At 50.2% G+C, this 21572-nt stretch overlaps 3 protein-coding genes across 5 annotated transcripts; 2 read left to right on the forward strand and 1 right to left on the reverse strand.

Moving 5' to 3' along the window:
• Positions 1–134: 134 nt before the first annotated feature.
• Positions 135–14167, forward strand: POMT1 (protein O-mannosyltransferase 1). 3 transcript variants are annotated; one of them, XM_063410201.1, is made up of 21 exons: positions 135–625; positions 1006–1129; positions 1730–1875; positions 2543–2649; positions 3205–3255; positions 3598–3744; positions 4666–4777; positions 5246–5311; positions 5439–5532; positions 5965–6120; positions 6691–6821; positions 7049–7144; positions 8449–8541; positions 9489–9585; positions 9669–9761; positions 10270–10390; positions 10622–10719; positions 11233–11346; positions 11829–11955; positions 12036–12213; positions 12437–14167. In XM_063410201.1, exons 3-21 carry the CDS (start codon positions 1754–1756, stop codon positions 12609–12611), a joined length of 2178 nt encoding a protein of 725 aa, XP_063266271.1. In that variant the 5' UTR covers positions 135–625; positions 1006–1129; positions 1730–1753; the 3' UTR covers positions 12612–14167. The 3 variants fall into 3 exon arrangements, with proteins under 3 accessions (XP_063266271.1, XP_063266272.1, XP_063266269.1); XM_063410202.1 differs by having other exon boundaries at positions 135–328; XM_063410199.1 differs by having other exon boundaries at positions 135–1129.
• Positions 14168–14322: 155 nt separating this feature from the next.
• Positions 14323–19109, reverse strand: UCK1 (uridine-cytidine kinase 1). Its single transcript, XM_063410203.1, has 7 exons — positions 18990–19109; positions 18589–18748; positions 17728–17824; positions 17473–17615; positions 17299–17393; positions 16163–16211; positions 14323–15856 (listed from the first exon to the last, which is right to left on the reverse strand). Exons 1-7 carry the CDS (start codon positions 19074–19076, stop codon positions 15669–15671), a joined length of 819 nt encoding a protein of 272 aa, XP_063266273.1. The 5' UTR covers positions 19077–19109; the 3' UTR covers positions 14323–15668.
• Positions 19110–19966: 857 nt separating this feature from the next.
• PRRT1B (proline rich transmembrane protein 1B) lies at positions 19967–21559 on the forward strand. Its single transcript, XM_063410204.1, has 4 exons — positions 19967–20089; positions 20216–20569; positions 20738–20878; positions 20965–21559. The coding sequence occupies exons 1-4, from the start codon at positions 19967–19969 to the stop codon at positions 21109–21111; spliced, it is 765 nt and encodes a 254-aa protein (XP_063266274.1). The 3' UTR covers positions 21112–21559.
• Positions 21560–21572: the final 13 nt, after the last annotated feature.

Here is a 21572-nt window from a genome sequence, read left to right on the forward strand (position 1 = left end):
CCCAGTCCCTTGTCTGGTTATTTTAGTTAATAATAAAAAAGCAAAACAAACGCACATTTTTCCCCTCCCCCAAAAAAAACAACAAAAAACCAAAAAAAAAACCCCACAAACAAAAAAACCACCACCAAAACAAAAAAAAAACCCACAGAAAACAAAATAAAAATCCCCCAGGTTTTTAAAGTTTGTGCTGGCGGCGCCCTCTCGGCTGTCGCGGCGGGGAGGCCGGGCCTGGTCGGAACGCGCGGCGTTGCCACGGCAACACATCCGGGTTTCATTGTCCCGCCCCCGTGCCGACGCGTGCGTCTGACGTCACATCCGGCATCGCCAGGTAAGGGGCGGGTGGAGCGCGGCGCGCGGAATGGCCACGCCCCCCCGGCGCGCGGGGCCCGTGTGGGGCGGGGGGTCCCGGTCCTGATCCCGATCCCGGTCCTAGGCCTGGTCCCGGTCTTAGTCCTGATCCTGGTCACGGTCCCCGTCTTGCTCACGATCCCAGTCCTAGTCCTGGTCCTGCTCCCGATCCTAACTCCGGTCCTAGTGCTGTTCCCGGTGCCGATGCTGGTCCCGGCTCCGCGGTGCCGCTGGTTACGCGCCCCCTTCACCCCCGTACAGCTGAGGGGGGGCTGGGGTTGGTGCTCCTCTGCCCCCCCGAAACGCTCAGGGGAGGGTCCAGGGCTGGATCCAGGGTGGGCGGTGGGTCCTAGTGACCCTCTGAGGGCGGCGTGTGGGGTCAGAGCTCCCGCTGCCCCCCCCGAGAGCTTAAAGGGCGAACGAGGCGGGGTGGGGGACGGTGGCCCTGCTCCCCCTCCTATGGGGTGAAGAGCCTGGCAGAGGTTTGAGGGTGCTCTGAGGAGAAGCCCGAGGTGGTGCTGCCCCCCTGCCCTGGGCCCATCAGGCGCTCCCGGAGTCCCAGGGCCTCTCAAGGGGTGACAGAGCACAGGGGGAGCACAGGAGCTCTGCCAGGGGCTCCTGCAAACCTCTGCTCCACTCAGCGCTTGTGTTTTGTAGGCAGAGAGAAACCAGGCCAGTGGCACCGCTCTGGATGGTGGTGATGTGCTCACATCTCGCTTTGTTCTCCCCTGATCAAAGCCACGCAGATGGATTTGTTCTGGTAACTTTCCGTTGTGTTGAGGTGAGGAGGCAGGGCACTGATTCTTTGCTATTTTCTGACCTAGCTTTTAGCACTTCTGCTTAAATTGCACCTATCCATGTGCTCCAGTAACCAGCTTTCTAACGCAGAGGGTGTTTGGGGAATTTGCCCCTCCCTTCCCCCCTCCCAAAGAAATACCTCAGTTTGAATGAAGTAACTTGTTTGAGATATATTTTTTAAGCTACCTCAGCTCTGAATAGCTCAGTTAGTGAGGTCATCTGGTGCCTGAGCAAATGGGTTGTCCATCAGCAGCATCAGAATTTGGGTTTGCTTTTCACAAAGCAGAATACAGGCTGGAGAATTAAGCTGCTGTGTTTCTGCAGAACCAGTGTAAGAATAAACAAGGTTTCTAGCTTACTACTGCAGGCAGAAGCAGGGCAGATGAAAAGTGTGTCAGTTCAGTAACTTTATTTTTACAATTAGTCCTGTAGATAGAAAAGAGACACAGAAACATGAAAAGCAAGAGAATTTTGGGAAATTACCATGAGCTGCTTGTAGCAGAAATTAGGCCTGATGCTTTCTGTGAAGTGTTCAGCTCTCTGTGAGCCAAAGGGTGACTGCTGTTCTCTTCTGCTCTCAAAGGTTCAGACAAGGCTTTGACCAAGGATGTTGGGATTTCTGAAGGAGCCAGTTGTGATCACTGCACAGATCAATGTGAACCTTGTGGCACTGACCGTGCTGGGGTTAATAAGTCGTCTCTGGGGGCTTTGCTATCCACGGGCTGTGGTGTGAGTAATGAGTTTCTTTTCTACCTGAATGATGCAGACTCGCTTTTCAAACATTTGTGAGCAAGAATGCAGGAGCAGTCAAGCACAGCTTGACTGATGTCAGCCTCTGTAAATCACAGAATCACAAAATCCCAGATTTGTTTGGGTTGGAAGGGATCTCAAAGCTCATCTTATTCTGCCCCCTGCCGTGGGCAGGGACACCTTCCACTATCCCAGGTGCTCCAGCCTTGTCCAGCCTGGCCTTGGACACTTCCAGGGATCCAGGGGCAGCCACAGCTTCTCTGGGCACCCTGTGGGCCTGCCCACCCTCACACAGAAGAATTCTTTCATAAAAATTCTTCTCAACCCACCATCTGTCAGCGTGAAGCCATTGCACCTTGTCCTGCCACTGCAGGCTCTTAAACAGTCTCATCCCATCTTTCCTGCAGGCTCCCTTCAGGTACCAGAGGCCACAGTTAGGCCCCCCCTGTTGGCCTTCTTTGTTTCAGCCTGAATAAACCCAATACAGTGCTAGTCTTTCCCTAATAAAACCCCAGAGGAGAAGGGGCAAAGCCTCAATGCTTTGTTGCATTCTTAGCATTCTGCCAACAAATCAGTGTTTGCTTTCTGAGTATCCCTGCAGGATAATTGCCATTAATTTGACATATCTCTGCCTCTGGTGTTTCAGTTTCGATGAAGTTTATTATGGCCAGTTTGTTTCACTCTACATGAAGAGGATCTTCTTTGTGGATGACAGTGGGCCACCCTTTGGCCACATGCTGCTGGCCTTGGGAGGTAGGCTCTCCTGGAATTGGGAAGGGCCTCTGTGGAAGAGAGAGGTGCTGGTTAGAAATGAATAATCAGATCTGCTTATGGGGGTTAATCACAAGGGAAATGAGACTCTGATGGAGAGAGAATTGAGTGTTCCTTTATTTAGGATTGTTAGGGGCTGTTGCATGAGCAGAGGGGGGATGATGAAGCCGTGTATCCATCACCTCACTGTTATCCAGTTCTTTGGATAAAGAGAAAGGTAAGAGGTCACTGAAATAGGCAACAAGCCTCAGTTCCTTTCTGTAGCTGAGATACCACAACGTGAAGGTGTCTGTATGGCAGGGAGGGATTAAATACACATCTGACTTTGTCACTGAGAATCCCTTGTTCCCAGTTTATATTCTTTGTGCCTCTGCACATTCTCAAGCATTGCTACAGACAGAGCAGTGTCAAAGAGGAGCCTTTTGGGAAAGAGGGCCTTCATGCAAGGAAAAGCTATGTGTTTGGGAAATGGTTCCCAGTTTAGCACCAGGTTTTATATGTGCTTTGAGACTGGAAATTCTCTTGTTTATGTTGTAGGTTACTTAGGAGGATTTGATGGAAACTTCCTATGGAATAGGATTGGAGCTGGTAAGAGCTGTTTTTAACTGTCTCATTCTTTAGAGAAAATAAGCAGAATTTCAGCAACTGACAGATTCCTTTTGCCTGTTTAGCAGAAATAACACTTTATCCAACACCTTCACTCCCCTTTTTAAATAAGTCTTCTGCAGGTCTCTGGCACAAGTAAAAAGCACTGCAAATTCATAGCACAGGCTTTCTAAATCAGTTAAACGGTTAAGCAATGCAAGATGGACAAAGTAGTGCAAGTAGGAATTATATTCCTCTAACAATTAAGAAGTTCTGTGTTGGCCTGTCCTCTCTGCAGGTAAGTCTCCAAACTGGTGGATCACTGTTTCCTGTTTTCTGTTTCAGAATACAGCATGAATGTTCCTGTGTGGTCCCTGCGGCTCCTGCCAGCCCTGGCTGGTGCTCTCTGTGTGCCTTTAGCCTACCAGATTTTGGTTGAACTGCATTTCTCCCACTGTGCTGCACTTGGAGCTGCTCTTCTGATTCTCTTAGGTAAGATTGTTCAACTGAGCCCCATCCTTAATACGTGGGGAGGAGAGTCCCTTTTCCCCTTAGGAATGTTTAGGGTGGAGTAGCATCTCCTCAGAAAACACAAACAACACATCAGCCCTGGCCTGTGTCAGTCTGTGCTGAGCCTCCCTGGTCTCCTCCATCCTCACAGCAGGCTGCCCTTTTGGGCTTTATACAAGTTCATTTTAATATTAAGCAAAGTAGGCAGCCTTAACAGCCTCACAGGAAACCACATTTCTTGTATCCAAGGAGGCCTGTACTCCCTTCCTCACAAGTTTACAGGATGAGTTACAACATACTGGTTTTAACAGCAGGACAACTCAGCTTGCAGTCAGAGCTCATCAAATTTCTTCAGCTCCAAACTGCAGCAAACCAGCCTGTGTCCTTAGCACTGTGATTTGACACTGTTCTAGTGTGTACAACTCAGCTGGTTTTGTTTTCTGAGGAGCTGCTGGCACCTGCCTGAAAGGGAAAGAGCCTCTCAGCAGCTCTTTAGTAACCTGATAAGAGAAACCTCTCCTAGCTACCAGCTGCTGTGATTCTGGCCCGTTGCAGCTCCCTTCCCTGCAGATCTGTTGTGGTGCTCACTGCCTGCACTCTGCTTTGAGAAGAACCTCTCTGGATTTCCCAGGACTGATTTTCTTTGCCTTTGTAGGAAGTGCAGCAGCTTTATCTGCCTCCTGGTAGACTTCACTGCTTGCCCATCTCTTTGTCTTGGAAACAGTTATGGCCATGTGAAGGTTTTTGTCCCTCTAAACCCAGCACTTGCCTGTTACAGCCAGTAGTGACTGTCTGTCCCTAAGAGGGCAGGTCCTTCTGTTGGAGAACAGTATGATTGTCTGAGGTAACACTTGCCTGTAGATAAGTTTCTTTAATTTTGTGTCTGTCTCTCTTTGCCAACAGAGAACTCTCTGATCACTCAATCAAGGTTCATGCTTCTGGAATCAATACTGATTTTTTTTATCCTGCTTGCAGTTTTGTCCTACCTGAAGTTCTACAATTTGCAAAAGCACAGGTAAAGCTGGATTGTCTCCCACCCTTTTGGATATTCTCATGATGACTTTTTGTCACAGAGTGTGTTTTTCTATGCCTCTTAACCATTATGTAACTCACTTCACCTATCTGTAAAATCCAATGCTTTGACCTCTCATATAGCTGCCCCAGAATTTTTCTCCTAAGCAGTGTTAAAGACTGTTTCTACTGTTAGCAGGGTTGCCTTTTTAAATTTTAAAATAGAGATAAAATCCATTGTGAGCACTTCTTTGCCCACCCAGATTTTTTACTGGAAGGTTTCTTTCTGTGCACAGAAACACTGATGGTAACAGGTCACCTAATGCTCCTTTGTAACTGTTTACAGGCACTGAATTTCAAGATATTTGTCTCTTTTGTTCTTTGATCCTTGCAGAGAATGAAGTAATCCTTAGTAAAGTAAAATTATCTTTAAACTGAGCCTAGCAAGTGATTTAATACATTTATCTTTAAGTGCCTTCTCTGGAAGCTGGTGGTTTTGGCTCCTGCTGACTGGAGTAGCCTGTTCTTGTGCAGTTGGGTAAGTGATGATGTCTAACCTGGATCTTAATGCCTGCTGTTCAATAGAATGTTTGGATATTTATATCTTGTGTTAGGTAATTGTGTAGTTTTTAACCACGTTCATTTTTTATGCACTTTCTTCTCAGAGTGAAATATATGGGCCTGTTTACCTATATGCTGCTCCTGGCCACTGCAGGACTCCACTTCTGGCACATGATAGGAGACCAGAACTTGTCAAATGTAGGTAGCACAGCATGCAGAAGATATTATCTGTCACTTTTCATTCCAGGAGCTTTTCAATCCCACAGATAACAATGCAGTCTGCAGCTGGCTTTTGTACTAAAATTCCTTGTCTGGAAACCCTCCTGTCATAGCACAGTTCCCAGCTCGGTTGCTGGGGAAGATGGAATTAAGTTGAAGAAAATTCTGTTTGTGTGTCTTTTCTGCTGTTATCCATGTCTGGGTGATGTGTGACTCAGCACATGCACTTGTCTCACACGCTCCTGCCAGCTCCTCTGCAAAGCCTTGCTGGAAGTTACCCAGTTGTCCACAAAGTCACAGCTGCATGACAGCACTGGGGAAAACTTAGAAAAGACAAACAAAACAAGCTAAGTGCTCTGGAATTATTAATATCTAGAGCGTGAACCCAGTGAGTTTTCTCTGCTCTTGCAGGTTTCCTTGCTGTGCCATTTTGTAGCCCGGGGTGTGGCCCTCATCATCATCCCCATGGGGCTGTACCTCTCCTTCTTCTACGTTCACTTGGCTTTGCTGTATCGCTCTGGGCCTCACGACCAGATCATGACAAGTGCTTTCCAAGCCAGCTTAGAGGTAAAGGAAATGTCATCTTGGAACTGATTTATTGGAGAGAAGAGATGGAAATGTTCACTATTAGTTGGTGTTTAATCCTGTTCCTTTGATCCTGCGTATTGTTTCCCTTTTATGTCATTAACTATTTTGCTGCTGTAGTACTGCTTTAAGGTGAAGCAATAATGACTGAAATCCTAATAACAGATGAAAAGCTTTTCCCAGTGAAGCAAGAACAATCTATTCATTCTTCTGCTGAAGGTTTGTCCCTTCCTACAGGAAACTCCACAGAAACAGATACAGTACTGAACTCTCACATGGTGACATGGTATACTATAGGAGTGCTTAGCCTGTCTTTTAGAACATGGCTTTAAGGATATTTCCTGAGACCCTGTAGTCTTTTAGTTTTTTAGGTGTTGGTGTATTTACTATCTATTGAGTATGGTGCTGCAAGACTTGATTTTGGTGGATAAAACCAAACGAGAAGGCGCTGTGTGAAGATACTGCTGTTTGAAGTGGCACATGACTGAATAGAATTTAAACAGCCTCTGGGCTGTTTCTTCTTTGTACTTACCCTGTCCTTACCCTTCTCAGGGTGGGCTGGCTCGAATCACTCAGGGTCAGCCCTTAGAGGTGGCCTACGGCTCCCAGATCACCCTGAGGAATGTGCTGGGCAAGCCCGTGCAGTGCTGGCTGCACTCTCACACCAACACTTACCCCATCAGGTGAGGAATCTGCTTGGAGCTCCATGGGGAGGGTGGAAGTCTGCTCTGCTTCTTCACTTGCCAGTCCAAGTATAACAGTTTGGGTCCTGGCAATGTCTTCATTAATCCTTCAAGTCCCTGTGCTCTGGAGGAATGATCAGTGGTGTGGTGCTGGTTTGTACTGCTGGAACTGGTGAGCACAGAGATGGATCTTTACACCTCGGGGGGTTTTGTATCTTCCTGTGCAGGTATGAGAATGGCCGAGGGAGTTCCCATCAACAGCAGGTGACCTGCTATCCCTTCAAGGATGTGAACAACTGGTGGATTGTCAAAGATCCTGGAATGTGAGTATGCAAGAGATTTAAATTCAACCTATATGCTTCCAAAACTCAGCCAGGGCTTGGATTGGACATAACTTTTCTCTGCTTAAGCCTGGTGTGATCTGAGCAAATGATTGCAGCTCTTTGCAAAATCCTTCTCAATGTGGTAAAAACATTACTGAGGACTCTGAAATCCTGTCTGAACTGCTGCTGCCAAAACATGGGCAGTGCTGTGCACAAGGGGAACTTGACAGACTCACAAGACCAGTGGAGATTCTTCAGGTGTTTTGCATGAAAGGGAAGCTCTGCCTTTTGAAGTGTGAGCCATGGTGTTAGAGTGTCTTGATGAGTTTTGTCAAACTTGAATGCGTCTCAGAGAAGAGTAGAAAACACTTTTGAAAAATGAGTAGCTCTTTGTACTAGAAGCATGGAGTGAGCTGTAAGATCTGCCACACAGGGAAGGATCCAAGTGCTGCCTGTACCTGAGAGGCCTGGTTTGTGCTGAAGTGTTCTGCCATTGTCACTATCAGTGCAGAGCAGGACTCTCTGTCCTTATTTTGCCAGTAAAAGCCTTTGAGTGACATAATTCCCTACTGATCAAAAAGTTGCTTTTGTAGGTTTCTTACAGTGTTATGGAAACTGTATAAAGAGTTCTGTCAGAAGGACTGTGTGCCATTACAACTCATATCCACATTGGGAAAGTTTGTTCATGGTACAAACTTTTCAAGCAGGGGCTCTAACAGAACCACAGACCCCAAATATATTCTTAAAATTCTTCATACTCAAAAGACTCCTATTGGAGGATGTGGTGTCCTTCTATGGAACAGTAAAATACAGGCAGCAGTTCAGTGAACTGCAGTGTTTCCCCTTGCCATGGCCCTGTCCAGAAGCAAGGTGAGAGTTTATATGGTGCAAAAGCCATTGATCTCTCCTGTAATTCTGCCAGAGTGACACCAGCTGTAGCACAGCACCCATCAGACTCAGTGTTTCACACAGGCCACCAAACAGCTGTGTGACAGAAATAACCTTAATTCACTCCTGACTGACCTGGATTCAGACCACTGACCTAATGCCTGCAGTGTCAGTATCCCATTACTGATCCTGACTCATTCTGCCCTTAACTCACCTTTGCCTTGACAAGCTTTGTTTCCATTCTGCTACAACCTATATATTGCTTTAATTTCACATTTTCTTGCCTAAATGTCTGTCCCTGCCTGCAGCTTCTTGACCTATCAACTTGATCATGACAGGGTTGTGTTCTATATAAAGATGCATATAATTTAACCATTTCCAATGTAACCATTTGCTCTTGGGTGTCCCTTCCCCAGGCAGCAGCTGGTGGTGAGTAACCCACCACGGCCTGTCAGGCACGGGCACATTGTGCAGCTGGTCCACGGCATCACAACTCGCTACCTCAACACGTAAGTCCTTTCCTTGTGCTCTGCTCTGCCAAGCCTGCTGGCTCATTCTGCTGGCTTGGCTCTCAGAATAACCACGTAGTGACCTTGCATTCAGACATGCCATAAACTGCCTGTTACTTGTGGATTTTTATGCCTTGGAGGGACCTCATGTGGTTAGTTCCATATGCCATCGCTGTGGCCCAGAGGAAGGATGCTGTATGCTTATTTATTTTTTCTGGTTGACTTGGCAGTGGGATTTGATCCTAATCACAAACTTCTTAATGGTTGCTTACTGCTTCTGTTCTTCCCTACCAGTGGCCTTTAGAAAGTTTCACAGTTTTTCACATTTCCTGGTAATTCTGCAGATTCCTAAACACAGAGTCCCCTCTGTGAGTCTTCATCCTCACCCTTTCATGGCCCCCGCTCCAGACAGGTGCAGGTATTTAGTATTTTAGTATATGCTCCTACCTGAAGGATGTGCTCTGGAAGTTAGGAAGATGTGCTGGAGAATCCGGTGTGCTGGGGCTGATTGCCAGAGATTCTTGCTGCTTTTGAAAGCCTGCAGTATGAATTTGCCTCCTGACTGCTTCCCAAAGGGCATCTGTGTGTACTTGAATATCACTCAGATTAGGAAAGGGGTTGTTCTGAGCTTGGGTTTTTGCTATGTCCTTTCCAAATCTAATTTGTTTATTATTGGAAACCCCAGTGAACAGCGTCTCTGTTTGTCACAATCGGTGCTTGTTCTTCAGCCTGGCATCACAGGCATCTGCACTGGCTTCCTCTGAGCCTGTTCCTGGCAGCTCTTAGTTGTGGGGAATGCTCTCTCTCAGAGCAAACAGTGCAATCTCTATAAGTGAGTTACTTTTTGCTTCACTACTGAATCCAGTCTAAGCCAATTCCATATGGGTTTGCTTTTCGTATGTATTTGGGAAATGGTGGTGGAGGATCTTCCTTTATTTGTCTTCTAGGCATGACGTTGCTGCCCCTCTTAGTCCCCACTCCCAAGAAGTTTCCTGCTATATTGATTATAACATCTCCATGCCAGCACAGAACCTCTGGAGAGTGGTGAGTGGTCAGAGGGAGGGGAGGAACTGCTCCAGCAGAAACAGCTGAGACAACATGGATCAAAAGGCATCTTTCTGTTGTAGGAAATTGTAAATCGCGAGTCTGACACGGATGTGTGGAAGACAATTCTGTCAGAAGTGAGGTTTGTTCACGTGAACACCTCTGCAGTGCTAAAGGCAAGTGGGGTTATATTTATTAGCCTGTAGCTTTTGCTTCATGCAGTTCTTGTAGTCTCAAAAACTCTGCTCCAAAATAGCTACACCACTGTAACAACCAAGTCAGTAAATTAAAGGAAACAACAGACTTGCTCCGTGTGACAAAAGAACAGCATGTGTTTTAAGTAGTCACCTTGGTACTGCATCCCTTTCAGTATCAAAACTGTCCTGCTTCTCAAGAGGTGTGACCACTCTACACAACTGAGTGTGTGTGTCTGTGAGAAACTGAGTCTGTGTGTCTGTGAGAGCAGCTGGAATAATTAAGGATATTCACAAAGTTTGCCAGAATCACTGATTTTATGGTGGTAGCATTTATTGAGACAGTTCTGTGTGGCGATTCTTCACACATTTTCTGGCAGTCCCTTGCTGTCTTCCAGTGCTCAGGCAGAGCCTGGGAACTTCTTCCATCCTGAAGTTCAGATTGGTAGAACTTGGAATTTAAAAGTTCACAGTTGTCTTTCTCTTTTAGCTCAGTGGTGCGTCTCTGCCTGAGTGGGGCTACCGGCAGCTGGAGGTGGTTGGAGAGAAGCTGTCCAAGGGCTACCACCAGAGCATGGTGTGGAATGTGGAGGAGCACAGATATGGGAAAAGTACGTCTCAGCCTCGTTCCTGAAGCAGGTGTCACTTCATGGTGATGGGAAGGTGGTACTGTGTGCTCTACCATGGTGTCAGAATCCTTACAAAGTCCCTTCAAGTGCTGTTGCAGTTGGATAATTACTGGAAAAGGGCTCCTGGGAGAGTGAGGAGCCTGTGTGCTCTCTCCCCTTTCTAGCTTTCTGCCTGCTATGTGGTTATTTCTGAGTTTTGCTGTTTTATTCCAGGCCAAGAGCAAAAAGAGAGGGAAGTGGAACTCCACTCTCCCACGCAGGTGGACATCAGTAAAAACCTCAGCTTCATGGCAAAGTTCACAGAATTGCAGGTGAGTGTCTTGTTATTCCCTTCATTTTTCCTTCTGCTGCAGAGCAGGAACCTGAGCATTTCTGCAGAGTCTGAGCCTGAGGATTCATTGCTTAATCCTTGCTGATAGTTTGGCTTCCTCGCTGTAAAAAAATGTTTCTGAATGCACTTATAAGGGCACTGAAGACCTGGGCTGTCCAGTAATGAATACCCAAGTGATTGTGTAACAAAAAAGGGGGAGAAAAGTTGGTTGAGCACTCAGAAGCTGCCTGAAACTGAACTGTAATGTGTGGTACATGCAGTGAGTAGTGTTGATGCCTTTTGCTATCTTTGTAGAAATTCATTAAGGAAAGTGCATTATTTAATAACAAAATAAAGCCATTGTATTGATCAGTATCCATGTGAGATATGTAAAACATTTCTCTACTCCCAGCTTAGGAACTTTACATCTTACATCTGGAGCTGTTCACTCATGCTTGCTGTCCCACCTGTTCCAATTCTGAAAGCCTTTTGTGCTTCCCTTTTGTTTTTCTAGTGGAAAATACTCACATTAAAAAATGAAGACACAGAACATAAGTACAGCTCCTCTGCCCTGGACTGGATCACAATGGACACCAATATTGCCTACTGGCTCCACCCCACCTCGGGGGTAAGTACAAGACGTGGAAGCAGCTGTGAAGCTGTTGAGAAAGCAGAACAGCTCAAATGTGAGCTCCAGGAGTGGGAGTCAGAGCAGGGCTACAGCTTCCAGCCAAGGACTTTTCCTGTATTAATATGTTTTCCATGAGGGGTGAGGTATTTATTTTAGCATGAGATACAGCTTTGACAGTAGTTGCTTTTAATTAAATCATGTTTGCTTGTGCTTTTTTTTTTAAGGTAAATTGCAGTTTAATAGTTTCCATTATTGATTTCATTTAGAAGATGAGTTCATCTCCAATAGCATCCTTTAAATGCCTTCCATTACACGAGAGTTTTAAAGCAGCAAAGTTTATCAGCCAGTTTTGTTCCAGGTTACTAGGCAGGCACATTCTGCAGCTTAATTTAGCAAATTTGTGTAGGTAGTATTTAAACTTACCTAAAAGAACCACAGCATGTTGCTGCTGCTGGCTTAGACCATCCTCTGCCCTGCAGGCCCAGATCCACCTCCTGGGGAATGTTGCCACCTGGGCTTCAGCTAACGCTGCTGCTCTGGTGTACCTGTGTCTGTCCCTGTGGTACCTGCTGCGGCGAAGGAGGAAGATCTACGACATCCCTGAAGGTCTGACTGCACCCTGTGTGTGTCCAGGTGGAGGCTGGGGGCTTGCTGTGCTCTGAGATGCCATCTCCTGTCTCCTGCAGATGCCTGGCAGCTCTGGATGGCAGCAGGAGGCATCTGTGGTGGAGGCTGGGCTGTGAATTACCTGCCCTTTTTCCTGATGGAGAAAACGCTTTTCCTGTACCACTACCTGCCTGCTGTCACATTCCAGATTCTCCTGATTCCCGTGGTACTGCAGCATCTCGGTGAACATCTCTGCAGGTATTTGGCTTCAGCAGAACCCTTCTCTTGACCAGGACTGGCACAGTTCCCTCTCCAGGGCTGTCACCTGGGCCAGCTGCTGCAGGGAAAGCAGCGATTTTTCCAGCAGTGGCCAAACTCTGTCGCTTGCCTTTAGGGAAGCCAGGCCAGGCACAGGTCTTTTGGACAAAGTGTTTGGCCACCCTTGATATAACCTGAGTGCTCTTTCCCTGTTCCATGGCAGATCTGTGCTGCTCAAGAGCATGCTGAGTGCCCTGATTGTAGCCTGGCTCTCCTGGGTGTACTCTGTGTACTGCACCTTCAGCCCCCTGACCTACGGGCAGCCCGCGCTGTCCCCCTCGGACCTCAAGGCCCTGCGCTGGAAGGACACCTGGAACATCCTGATCCGAAAGCAGTGACACTGCAGCCTTGCTACAGCAAAAGGAAACACCTTCTGTGCAAAGCCAAGGATTTATTGTTAGGATCATGGAAAGCTTAACAGTCCGTTCAGGTGTTTTGTAGTATTAGTCCAGATCTAATCATTACAGGAAAAAAAGGAACACTGTTACAGTAAAGGTCTCAACACTAATACAGCTGGTATGAGCACAGTTCCCAGTTTCTGCCTGTTACATTCACCCTTCACTGCCCCTCAGGCTGTGAAAGTTGCTGACTTCAGTCAACAGCATCCCAGTTCCTTTGCTGGGAAGAGCTGGCACAAATTCTCCTCTTTCCTGGGAGTACAACGGTGGTTTCTTCCTTCTGGCACTGTGTTGCACTTAGGGCTGTTTAATGTGTTTCCTAGCACTGTGGTCTGCAATCCCATGATAGGCTTACTCTAAATGGACTCCTTCCAACACATCAGATACTTTTTTCTGTTTTCTTTGTTATGCCTGAAACCCAGGTTTTCCCTCTCTAAAGCCTGCCTATATTTATCAATCAGTAACTGGCCCTGCAGCCTAACAGCATAATTCCATGACTCTACTCCTCAACAATGCATTATTTGCCCCCAACTTCCAATGCTCTGCTATCATTTCTATTTATGTAAATACAGCATTAAGCTACATTTATAAATAGTTCATTCTGCATAGAATAATGACTTGTTACTATTATCTATTTATAATCATCTGACATAAGCATCACTTTTAAGAAGATAAGCAAAATAAAGAGACACTAAAAATTGCTGTTACAGCTACAGAAGGCTTCAGGCAAGCCAGGAATTGAGGCAAAGCCAGAAGAATCCTTTGGCCTTGTGGCACTGTTGTGAAGCCTGAGGCCTGTAAGCAGCAGTGGCAGCGTTGCCATTACACCTCAGATCCCATGGGAAAAGGAACTCTGGGCAAAGCAGGACTGATCCTGCTGACAAGGAACCTGCTCCAACTTGTGCACATGGGTTCAGGGTGAAAACACTGAAACCCAGCCCCTGGCCTGGCCTGCGCCAGCAGAGAATTCACAGAGGAGAAAAAGAAAAAGGTGAAGGAGTGGGGCTCAGTAGGGAATTTGTAATGGCTCTGTCCTATGTCCAAGCAGGCCTGTAGTACCTGGGCCACACTGCATTTCTGTATCTGCACGTGGCTGCAGCAGCAGGTCCTGCAGGGCAGCACGAAGATGCCAGAGCAGCATTCCCACACCCCAGGGCTCTTGGCTGTGCAGTTCCTCACTGCTCCAACAAATTCTATTCAAGGCTCCCCCACCCTCTCGAGGAGGGTATGACCCAACACCACAGTCATTCAAAATAGGTTTTAGTGACTATTTTGCTCGTACTGTAATCAGCCCTGAGAGCTAATGCTTCAGTGCAGTAGCTCATACTCTAAGTCTGTCACCCTGAGCTAACCAGCACCCAGCAGCAGTCAGGAAATGCTCTGCCTTTCCTGGGGCACTGCAGAAGTACCATTGAGACACCAAACCTTCACCCCTTTCCAGGGCTGGAAAGACTCGGGATGAAAGTGCAGACTGCATTTCTTAAGTTTGGGGTTTTTTCTCTAAATTTTCAGCCACAACAGAACCGAAGGTAACAATTCTGAGTGAAGGGGAGAAAGAACTGTTGAGTATAAGATCCCCTCCAGCAGTGTTTCTTTCTGTGCCTTTTTGCTGGCATAGTAAAAGTACCAAAATAACCTTTTATAAAAATGGTAATTTCTCATCACTGTTAATTTATTTATTAACCAAAGTAACACTCCCACAACCAACACAGCCAAACCCTGCTTTTAGAAAATTAGCAAATATGAAAAATTTCTTCTTAATAATATTTCCCTCCCACCCTCATTCTCAAAATTACACCGTAAGTCCAGACTCAAGAACGGTATCACAAGGACATTTTCAAAGGTCCAACCAGCACTTCATTGCAGATTTTTTTCCAGACAGACACTTCATGCTGCAGCAGTATCACTTATCTGGGGTAAACTACAGAAACTGGGATATCAATGTTTGTACTTCTCGTCTGCTCTTTTTAGAAAGCCAGACATTCTTGTGTTGAAGCTGCTGGAGTGCAAGGCAAGCGCTCTGACCCTGTCTGAGGGTAGAACATGTCCAAGGCAGCTGCTTGTGCCAGCAGGAGGAGGAGGGTCCTGCAATTCCCAGCTCCCCCCTGGCTGACCCCACCAGCCACCTCTGGAAGTGGACGGATTCTGCCCAGCAGAATTTGCAACCAGCAGTACAGAAATGCACTGAAAGACACCAATACTGACAAGGTCAGCTTTCTGATTCCATGAGCAACTCAATCCAGTTGGAGCTCACACATTCAGTAACTGTGGTAAAGCACACTGGGTACAAAAAAAAATCATACAGTGTAGCGAGACTCATGAGCTTAGAAACTAATAAATTAGGAATCACTAATTAGGAATTCGAACCACTAGACTTGGGCCTGTCCCCTGGGTGAACTGCAAGTTCCCATTTGTCCCAGACAGTCTCTGTCTCACCCCTGTCTCAAGGGAGAGGTGCCTCCTCAGGTCAGTCCCTCTGACCCCACAGGCTGGAAGGAGGCTGGCCAGCAGCACAAGGTGCTACAAGGAGCATGGCCACAACTCAAAGTGCCAACAAGGTGGAGAAGAGTAAGAGCTTGTTAAAATTAACAGAGCTAATCTTGGATAGAGAGAAAAACACCCAAGAGGCAGATGATTTTCCTGCTACAGATGACCATCATCAGGGAAATGGGGTATTATGATAGTGCTCAATTTTCAGGGGAATCTTCAGCATTAGATCTCATTTTGAAAATTAAAAAATGGCAAGTAGCACTGCCTTTAACCAGTTCATCAAGTAACAACTCCAGACATCTCAGGGAGAACAGGGAAGGGTTTGGAGGGAAGAGGGATGGATGGCCAACCCCTTCCTCTCCCTTCTGCAAGAAGATTCCCACCAGGATCCCCTCCGCTGCTCGGGCGACTTAAGGGGCGTTTCACCAACCATTCCGTGGAAGTCCTTTCCCAAAGTTGTCTTCAGTGTTGGTGTGGACCAGAGGCAAACCCTTGGGCCGTGGCGGGTCAGTGCGGGCGGCTGCTGGACTCGAGGTGCGAGCGCTTCCCGGGCGCCAGGACGGCGCCGCCCTCCGCCTGCTCCGGGAACGGCCGCTTGTACGTCCGGCCGTGCCCGTTCAGCGCCCCCCGCTGCCACTTGCAGATGTCCCCGTTCAGGATGTCCTGAATGTGCTGCACGATGAGGTTTATGGCAACTGCAGAGAGGAACGGGGAACACAGGACATGAAGGATCTCCTGGCTGAGTTATCTAGAAAATGTGGAGCATCCAGCTCTGCTCGAGTTTTAACAAGCCCTTAAATGAAATTCTGCCTGCTGTCTGCAGTGAGGTCAGACCTCAACAGGTCACTTTTCCAGCCGTCCACAGGCTGAGCAGCTCCCTCCCCTCCAGCAAAAATCCCTTGCTCAGGAGCAGGCACTCAAGGCAGCAATGTGCCTCCTGCTATCTTCCCAATCCCAAAGGTGTCTCCCCAGGAAAATGAGGGAACCCAACTCCCTTTTACCCATGTTGTCAACTCCTCGGGGGATGATCACATCCGCGTACTTCTTTGTCTGCAAAACAAAAACAGTAGTGGAGGAGGCTGTTAATGGGAAAAGTCAGCTTCATTCCAGGAAAAAAAGCAACCAAAGGCCAGAAAACTGGGCAAAGATGGAAGGTCCTGGTTCTCCAGGGTTGTGAGTTAAAGCTCTCTCTCATGCTAACAACCTAAATGAATTACAATATCACACTGGCAAATGTGCACTTGATTTAAGATCAGGGATTCTCCTTACTGTCCCTTTGCAGAGAATCACCAGGTAAAAGCAGCAGGTCAGGTGTGGAGTCCTTTGCTTTTACCCATCTGAGCTGCCTTCAAACATTGCCCGCTTCAGGCAAGGTCTGTTTGCCAAGAGCTGGTTTTAATCAGCATTTCACAAGCCCTTGCTAAATCTCTGCTGAAAGCCAAGGTATCCAATGTGCATGTGAAATTCCTGCCTGCCTCTGATAACACTTTATTGATCTTTACCACCATAGCACTCCTGCTTTTTCTTTTCCCCCACAGTGGGGAAAAAAGCTGGCAAATTCAGCATTTCTAATGAGTAGTTTCAGAATCCCAGAATTCCTTTGATCTAGAGCAAGAGGCACCTGAGTTAGCCTTTTCCAACTTACTTAATCCACATACTGGGTTTTGTTCTCATAGGGTTTTTTACAAATTTGATTATGTGAGCACCTAAATTGGCCTCACACTATGTGGTTGGCAAGCAGAGCTAGAATGGTCTGCCCCAGGTTTTCACCAGTGTTCCCTTTGAGAAAGGCTGCCAGAAACCAAGCTTTCCCTTCTTCCTACAAGACTTAAGAATAAACTGAGAGTGGGAGTGTTTCATTCAGAGAGACCCATACTTAAATAGCCCCAGCAGCCAGCAGTGAGAAAATGTGCTTGAGGCATTTCCATGGTGCTTTGCCAGCAGAAGGGACCATTTCAGTTCCTTAACAACCAGCTTGAAATGGTTGAAGACACGAGGCAGAGGGGATTTGTGAAATACAAATACCAAAACCCACCACTTCTGCACCTACAGCAGCTAATTCCCAAACAACCCTGTCCCTCTGCCCATCCTCCCCAAAGAAAGACCCCACAAATGGAATTAGTGAAAGGCTTCATACCGGCAAGCAGAACTCCTCAAAGGCAGGCTTGACAAACGTGGTGTACTGGGTGAGGATCTGCTCCAGGTCCCTCCCACGTTTCATATCTCGCAGAACTGGGATGGGGAGATAAAAGCCCTGAGCTCTGCCCCGTGGTGGGGACGGATAAGGAGCAGGGGCCCGGCGGGGCTGTACCTCTGCGGGACAGCCGGACATCAGAGTCCGTGTCCACGAAGAGACGCAGGTGGAACATGTCCCGAATGTCCTGATTGTAGAAAACCAGGATCCCCTCGAAGAGCACGACATCAGCAGGATACACCACTGTGGTCTCTGCCAGCCTGCCAGCACAGAACACCCCGAGCACTCTGTTACACACGCTCCTGCCACTGCCACGGGATCTGTCCCCAGGCTGGGGACACCCCACACCACCCAGACAAAGCCAGAGCCCACCTAGAATGTGTCACGAAGTCGTACGTTGGGACCTCAACCGTTTTGCCCTCAACAATGTTTTTCAGGGTCGAATGCATCAACTCATTATCGAACGCATCTGTGAGAGGAAATTTTAAAAGTGAAGGACTTTCAGATGCTGTTGTATCAAATGGTCTGCTCAGATTTTTTCCAGACCTAAAAGAAAAACCCTCTGCCTAGTATTTCACCAGGAAAAAGGAACTTGCAGCTTCTTTTTTCCTACCAGTAGCAACACAACACTCTCTGCCCAAGTGACAATGGCTGTTTGGTTTCAGAGATAAGGAAGAGACAGTTTGTAGTTGCTTATAAACTACAACACAATGAAATTAAGAGCTCAAAGGTCATTGTATAATTTTATCAACCCACTTAGTAATTGTGTAATTTTGTGCAACTTTGTTCATCTGTTAGTCAAAAGCCAATTGGAAAACCCCAGGCATTTTTCATGCTTTCCATTACCCACCCAACAGGCACCAGACTTCAGCCAAGGGCAGCTCCCTGTCCCGCCTACAATCCACAGCATTCCCCCGGGCCAGGGGAGCAGCTGTTTGTGCGGACAAGAAGTAACAAGAAAGGATTTGGGGAATGATGTAGCTCCTTAAGGAGCCTCTCGTGAGCAGGGAGGGGAGCACGGAGCAGGCTGGGATGCTCCGCACCTCTCCATGGCTCCGGAAGGGCCAAGTGAAGTAACGGGCACACGGGAAGGCCAAATGGATGTTTTGGGTGGGGGAAAGCACATTTCTGCTCCCCAACACTTCCCATTTCCTACCGGCGCTGCCCGTAAGACCCAGCTGCGCTCCAAGCACCGACCGAACCCTGCCGGGGCCGGCACGGCGAGCGGCTCACCCGGGTGGTCGAAGTTGTACTGTCCCTTCAGCGCCTTGGCCTGCTGCTCGGCCGTCAGCACCTTGTAGAAACTGTCCTGGCTGAGGATCAGCACCTTGCGCTGCCTCTGCTCCACCTCGTTCTGCCCCAGCAGCTCCATGATCTTCTCGCACACTGTGGACTGAGCGGGACGGGGGCTCAGGCGGGGCGGGGGGTGCCCGACCCTCCCCGCAGCGCCCGGCCGGGCCCGCAGCGCGGCGCTCCGCGGTGCCGGGCGCAGGGGGCGAGCGGCGCCCGCCCAGCCCGGGGCCGGCCCCGGCGATGCCCCTGCGGGCGCCGCGCAGGTCCCGCACCGCGCGGGCTGCCCGGGGCGGGGTGAGCCCCGGCACAGCCCCAGCACGGCCCCGGCACGGCGGGCTCACCTTGCCGCTGGCGGTGCCGCCGCTGACGCCGATGAGGAAGGGCTTGGGGTGCGGCCGCTCCGCGTCCGGGCCGCCGGCGGACGCCATGGCGGGATGGGCGCCGGGGGCGGGGCCGGGCGAGGGGCGTGGTCTGAGAGGGGGCGTGGTCTGAGGGGGGCGGGGCCACCCGCGATAAGCGCGTCCGGGCTCAGCCGCGGGGCCGCAGCATCGGCACGGACAGATGGACAGAGAGGTGGACAGACGGATAGAGGGGTGGACAGACGGACGGGGGGACACACGGACAGCCGGACGCCTCTACCTTGCTACAGACAACGCTGTCTTAGCCAGGCACTCGTGTGAGCGTGTGTGAGTGCACGCCCGTCCCCGGGTGTGTGATACCTGTTACCGTGTGTTTTACACCTGCATCGAAGTGCACGTTTCCACCTGTTCCTGTGTGTTTTACACCTGTACGATGTGCATGTTTACACCTGTTCCCGGGTGTGTTTTACACTTGTTCCCCAGTGCACGTTTCCACCTGTTCCCAGGTGTGTTTTACTGCTGTTCCCCAATGCACACGCAGGTGCCTACAGAGTGCAGTACATGGAAACTGTGAAGAAACCCTTGAAACCCCCCAGGGACCCCAAGACACGTAAATACACAAATGGGTGAGACACGTACACACAGCGTGTGCGCACATTCTGTGCGTGGGTGTGATAATCTACACTCACACACGTTAAATATTAATAGCTATAGCTACAATATACAGAACATGGTATTAATTTTGTGTATAAATAGAGCCGAACACACACCACATTCTACACATAAATCTAATACTCTAGAATAAAACCAAATCGTATGTTTAAACACGAATAAACTGCTGTGAAGCTCTCTGCCCTGCGCCCAGCACCGGCTCCATCACACCCCGGACCCCCTGGTCACCCCCGTTCTCCTCCCCGGGCTCCCGGCGCCGCCCGCAGGCCCGGGCAAACAGCGGGTCAATGATTAACCGGGCCCGGCTGCGCCCCCGCCGCCTCGCGGGGCCACGCGGGGCCCGGGGCCGCGGCGGGGCCGGAGCGGGGCCGGGCCCGAGCGGCGGCAGTTGGGACCCCGCGGGCACCGGCGTGAGTGGGGCCGGGGATGGGGCGCTGCGGGCTCGGGGCGGGGGGCAAGGGCAGCTTCATCCCACCCGAACCTGGGTGGGTGTTCCGGGAATGTCCCGTCCCATCGGAACCTCCCTGTCCCCGCAGGCGTCTCCGCGGATGGACGGTGACCCGCCCGCCGGGCCGCAGGGCCCCGCAGCGCGGGCAGCGGAGCAGGGGGATGGCAGCGGGGCAGCCGGGGCGCTGCCCACCCCCGGCACCGCCGGCGAGCCCCCCGCGGGCCGCGGGGACAGGCCCGTGGCGCCGTCGGTGGTCACCAGCTCAGCCTTCGAGGGGGCCCCTCCGCCCTACTCGCCCCCGGACCCCAAGAGCTTTCACCTCCTCTACCCGCCGTTCCCAGCCGGCTACTCCCAGCAAGGGCCTTTCATTTACCAGCCGCGGCCGGGACCGCGGCCCTTCCCGGGCCCGGGCTTCCCACCCGGGCCCCTGCCCTACCCCACGGTACGTATCCCCCGCCCCGCTGTGCTCCTGCCCGCTCTGCAGCGGGGCACCCCTGATCTCCCCTCCCGGGCCTCTGGGGTTCCGTGCGGTGCCCCCCGATGATGCCTGAGCAGCAGAGCCCTGGAGGGGAGCCCAGCCGGGGCTCCGCAGCTCTCTCCTGTCCCGCAGTACAACCCGCAGCCGGGCGCGGGGCCCTCGCCCGCCGGCCGCGGGCAGCCCCTGCCCAAGGACTACATGGTGGAGTCGGTGCTGGTGACGCTCTTCTGCTGCCTGCTCACCGGGGTCATGGCCCTGGTCTACTCCCACGAGGTAAGGCAGGACTGTCCCGGCAGCCTCGCAGCCCCTCCTGGCGCTGCGGGTCTCTTCTCAGCCCTCCCCTTCTCGCCCTGCCCCAGACCCGCTCTGCGCTGGCCCGCGGGGACGTGGCCCAGGCGTACGCGGCGTCCAGAAAGGCTCGGTCCCTGGTGCTCTTCAGCCTCCTCTTCGGGCTGTTCGCCTCCATCACCTGGATCATCTACGTCCTGGTGTCCCTGCACCTGTGACAAGGACCCTGTGCCAAGAACTCCTCGTGGCTCGCCACCTGCGGGGGCACGGGCAGGTGGAGTTGCCACAGCCTCGTGTGGAAACGGGTGAGAACGAAGCGTGACTGGGGCTGCGGGGCAGCGTCCGTCCCTGCTGGGGGCCAGGAGCTGCCCCGGAGCCTTCAGCCCTGCGAGCCCCGGCAAGCGGGAGGAGCCGGAGCAGGGAGATGCCGGTGCTGGATCCAGCTCTGGGCAGGGAGCTGTGTGGGACCCACGGGCGCGGTCAGGCTCTGCTGCAGGATGCTGAATCCCATTGCTGTGGGCTGTCAATGGGACTCTGGGGCAGAGGGAGCAGCTCGTAGGATTGGGGTTGGAGGTGGAGCAGTGTGGGAAGCCTCGCTGATCATTAATAGTGTGAGAAGATACAAACCCATGCAGTCCTACAGGAATTCTGCACACAGACACACACACACACACACACA

Source organism: Prinia subflava, chromosome 12 (assembly GCF_021018805.1).
Source record: "Prinia subflava isolate CZ2003 ecotype Zambia chromosome 12, Cam_Psub_1.2, whole genome shotgun sequence".
Taxonomy (NCBI): domain Eukaryota; kingdom Metazoa; phylum Chordata; class Aves; order Passeriformes; family Cisticolidae; genus Prinia; species Prinia subflava.

Bases quoted from the DNA above. Each gene is read 5' to 3' on its own strand.
- POMT1 (XM_063410199.1), top strand. From the start codon at position 1,754: ATGTTGGGATTTCTGAAGGAGCCAGTTGTGATCACTGCACAGATCAAT. The intron at 10,720-11,232 runs GTGAGTGTCTTG...TTGTTTTTCTAG, and splicing joins CAAAGTTCACAGAATTGCAG to TGGAAAATACTCACATTAAA. The intron at 12,214-12,436 runs GTATTTGGCTTC...GTTCCATGGCAG, and splicing joins CTCGGTGAACATCTCTGCAG to ATCTGTGCTGCTCAAGAGCA.
- UCK1 (XM_063410203.1), bottom strand. From the start codon at position 19,076: ATGGCGTCCGCCGGCGGCCCGGACGCGGAGCGGCCGCACCCCAAGCCC. The intron at 18,749-18,989 runs GTGAGCCCGCCG...CGTCCCGCTCAG, and splicing joins GCGGCACCGCCAGCGGCAAG to TCCACAGTGTGCGAGAAGAT. The intron at 16,212-17,298 runs GTATGAAGCCTT...TTTGTTTTGCAG, and splicing joins TTGAGGAGTTCTGCTTGCCG to ACAAAGAAGTACGCGGATGT.
- PRRT1B (XM_063410204.1), top strand. From the start codon at position 19,967: ATGATTAACCGGGCCCGGCTGCGCCCCCGCCGCCTCGCGGGGCCACGC. The intron at 20,090-20,215 runs GTGAGTGGGGCC...CTGTCCCCGCAG, and splicing joins GGGACCCCGCGGGCACCGGC to GCGTCTCCGCGGATGGACGG. The intron at 20,570-20,737 runs GTACGTATCCCC...CCTGTCCCGCAG, and splicing joins GGCCCCTGCCCTACCCCACG to TACAACCCGCAGCCGGGCGC.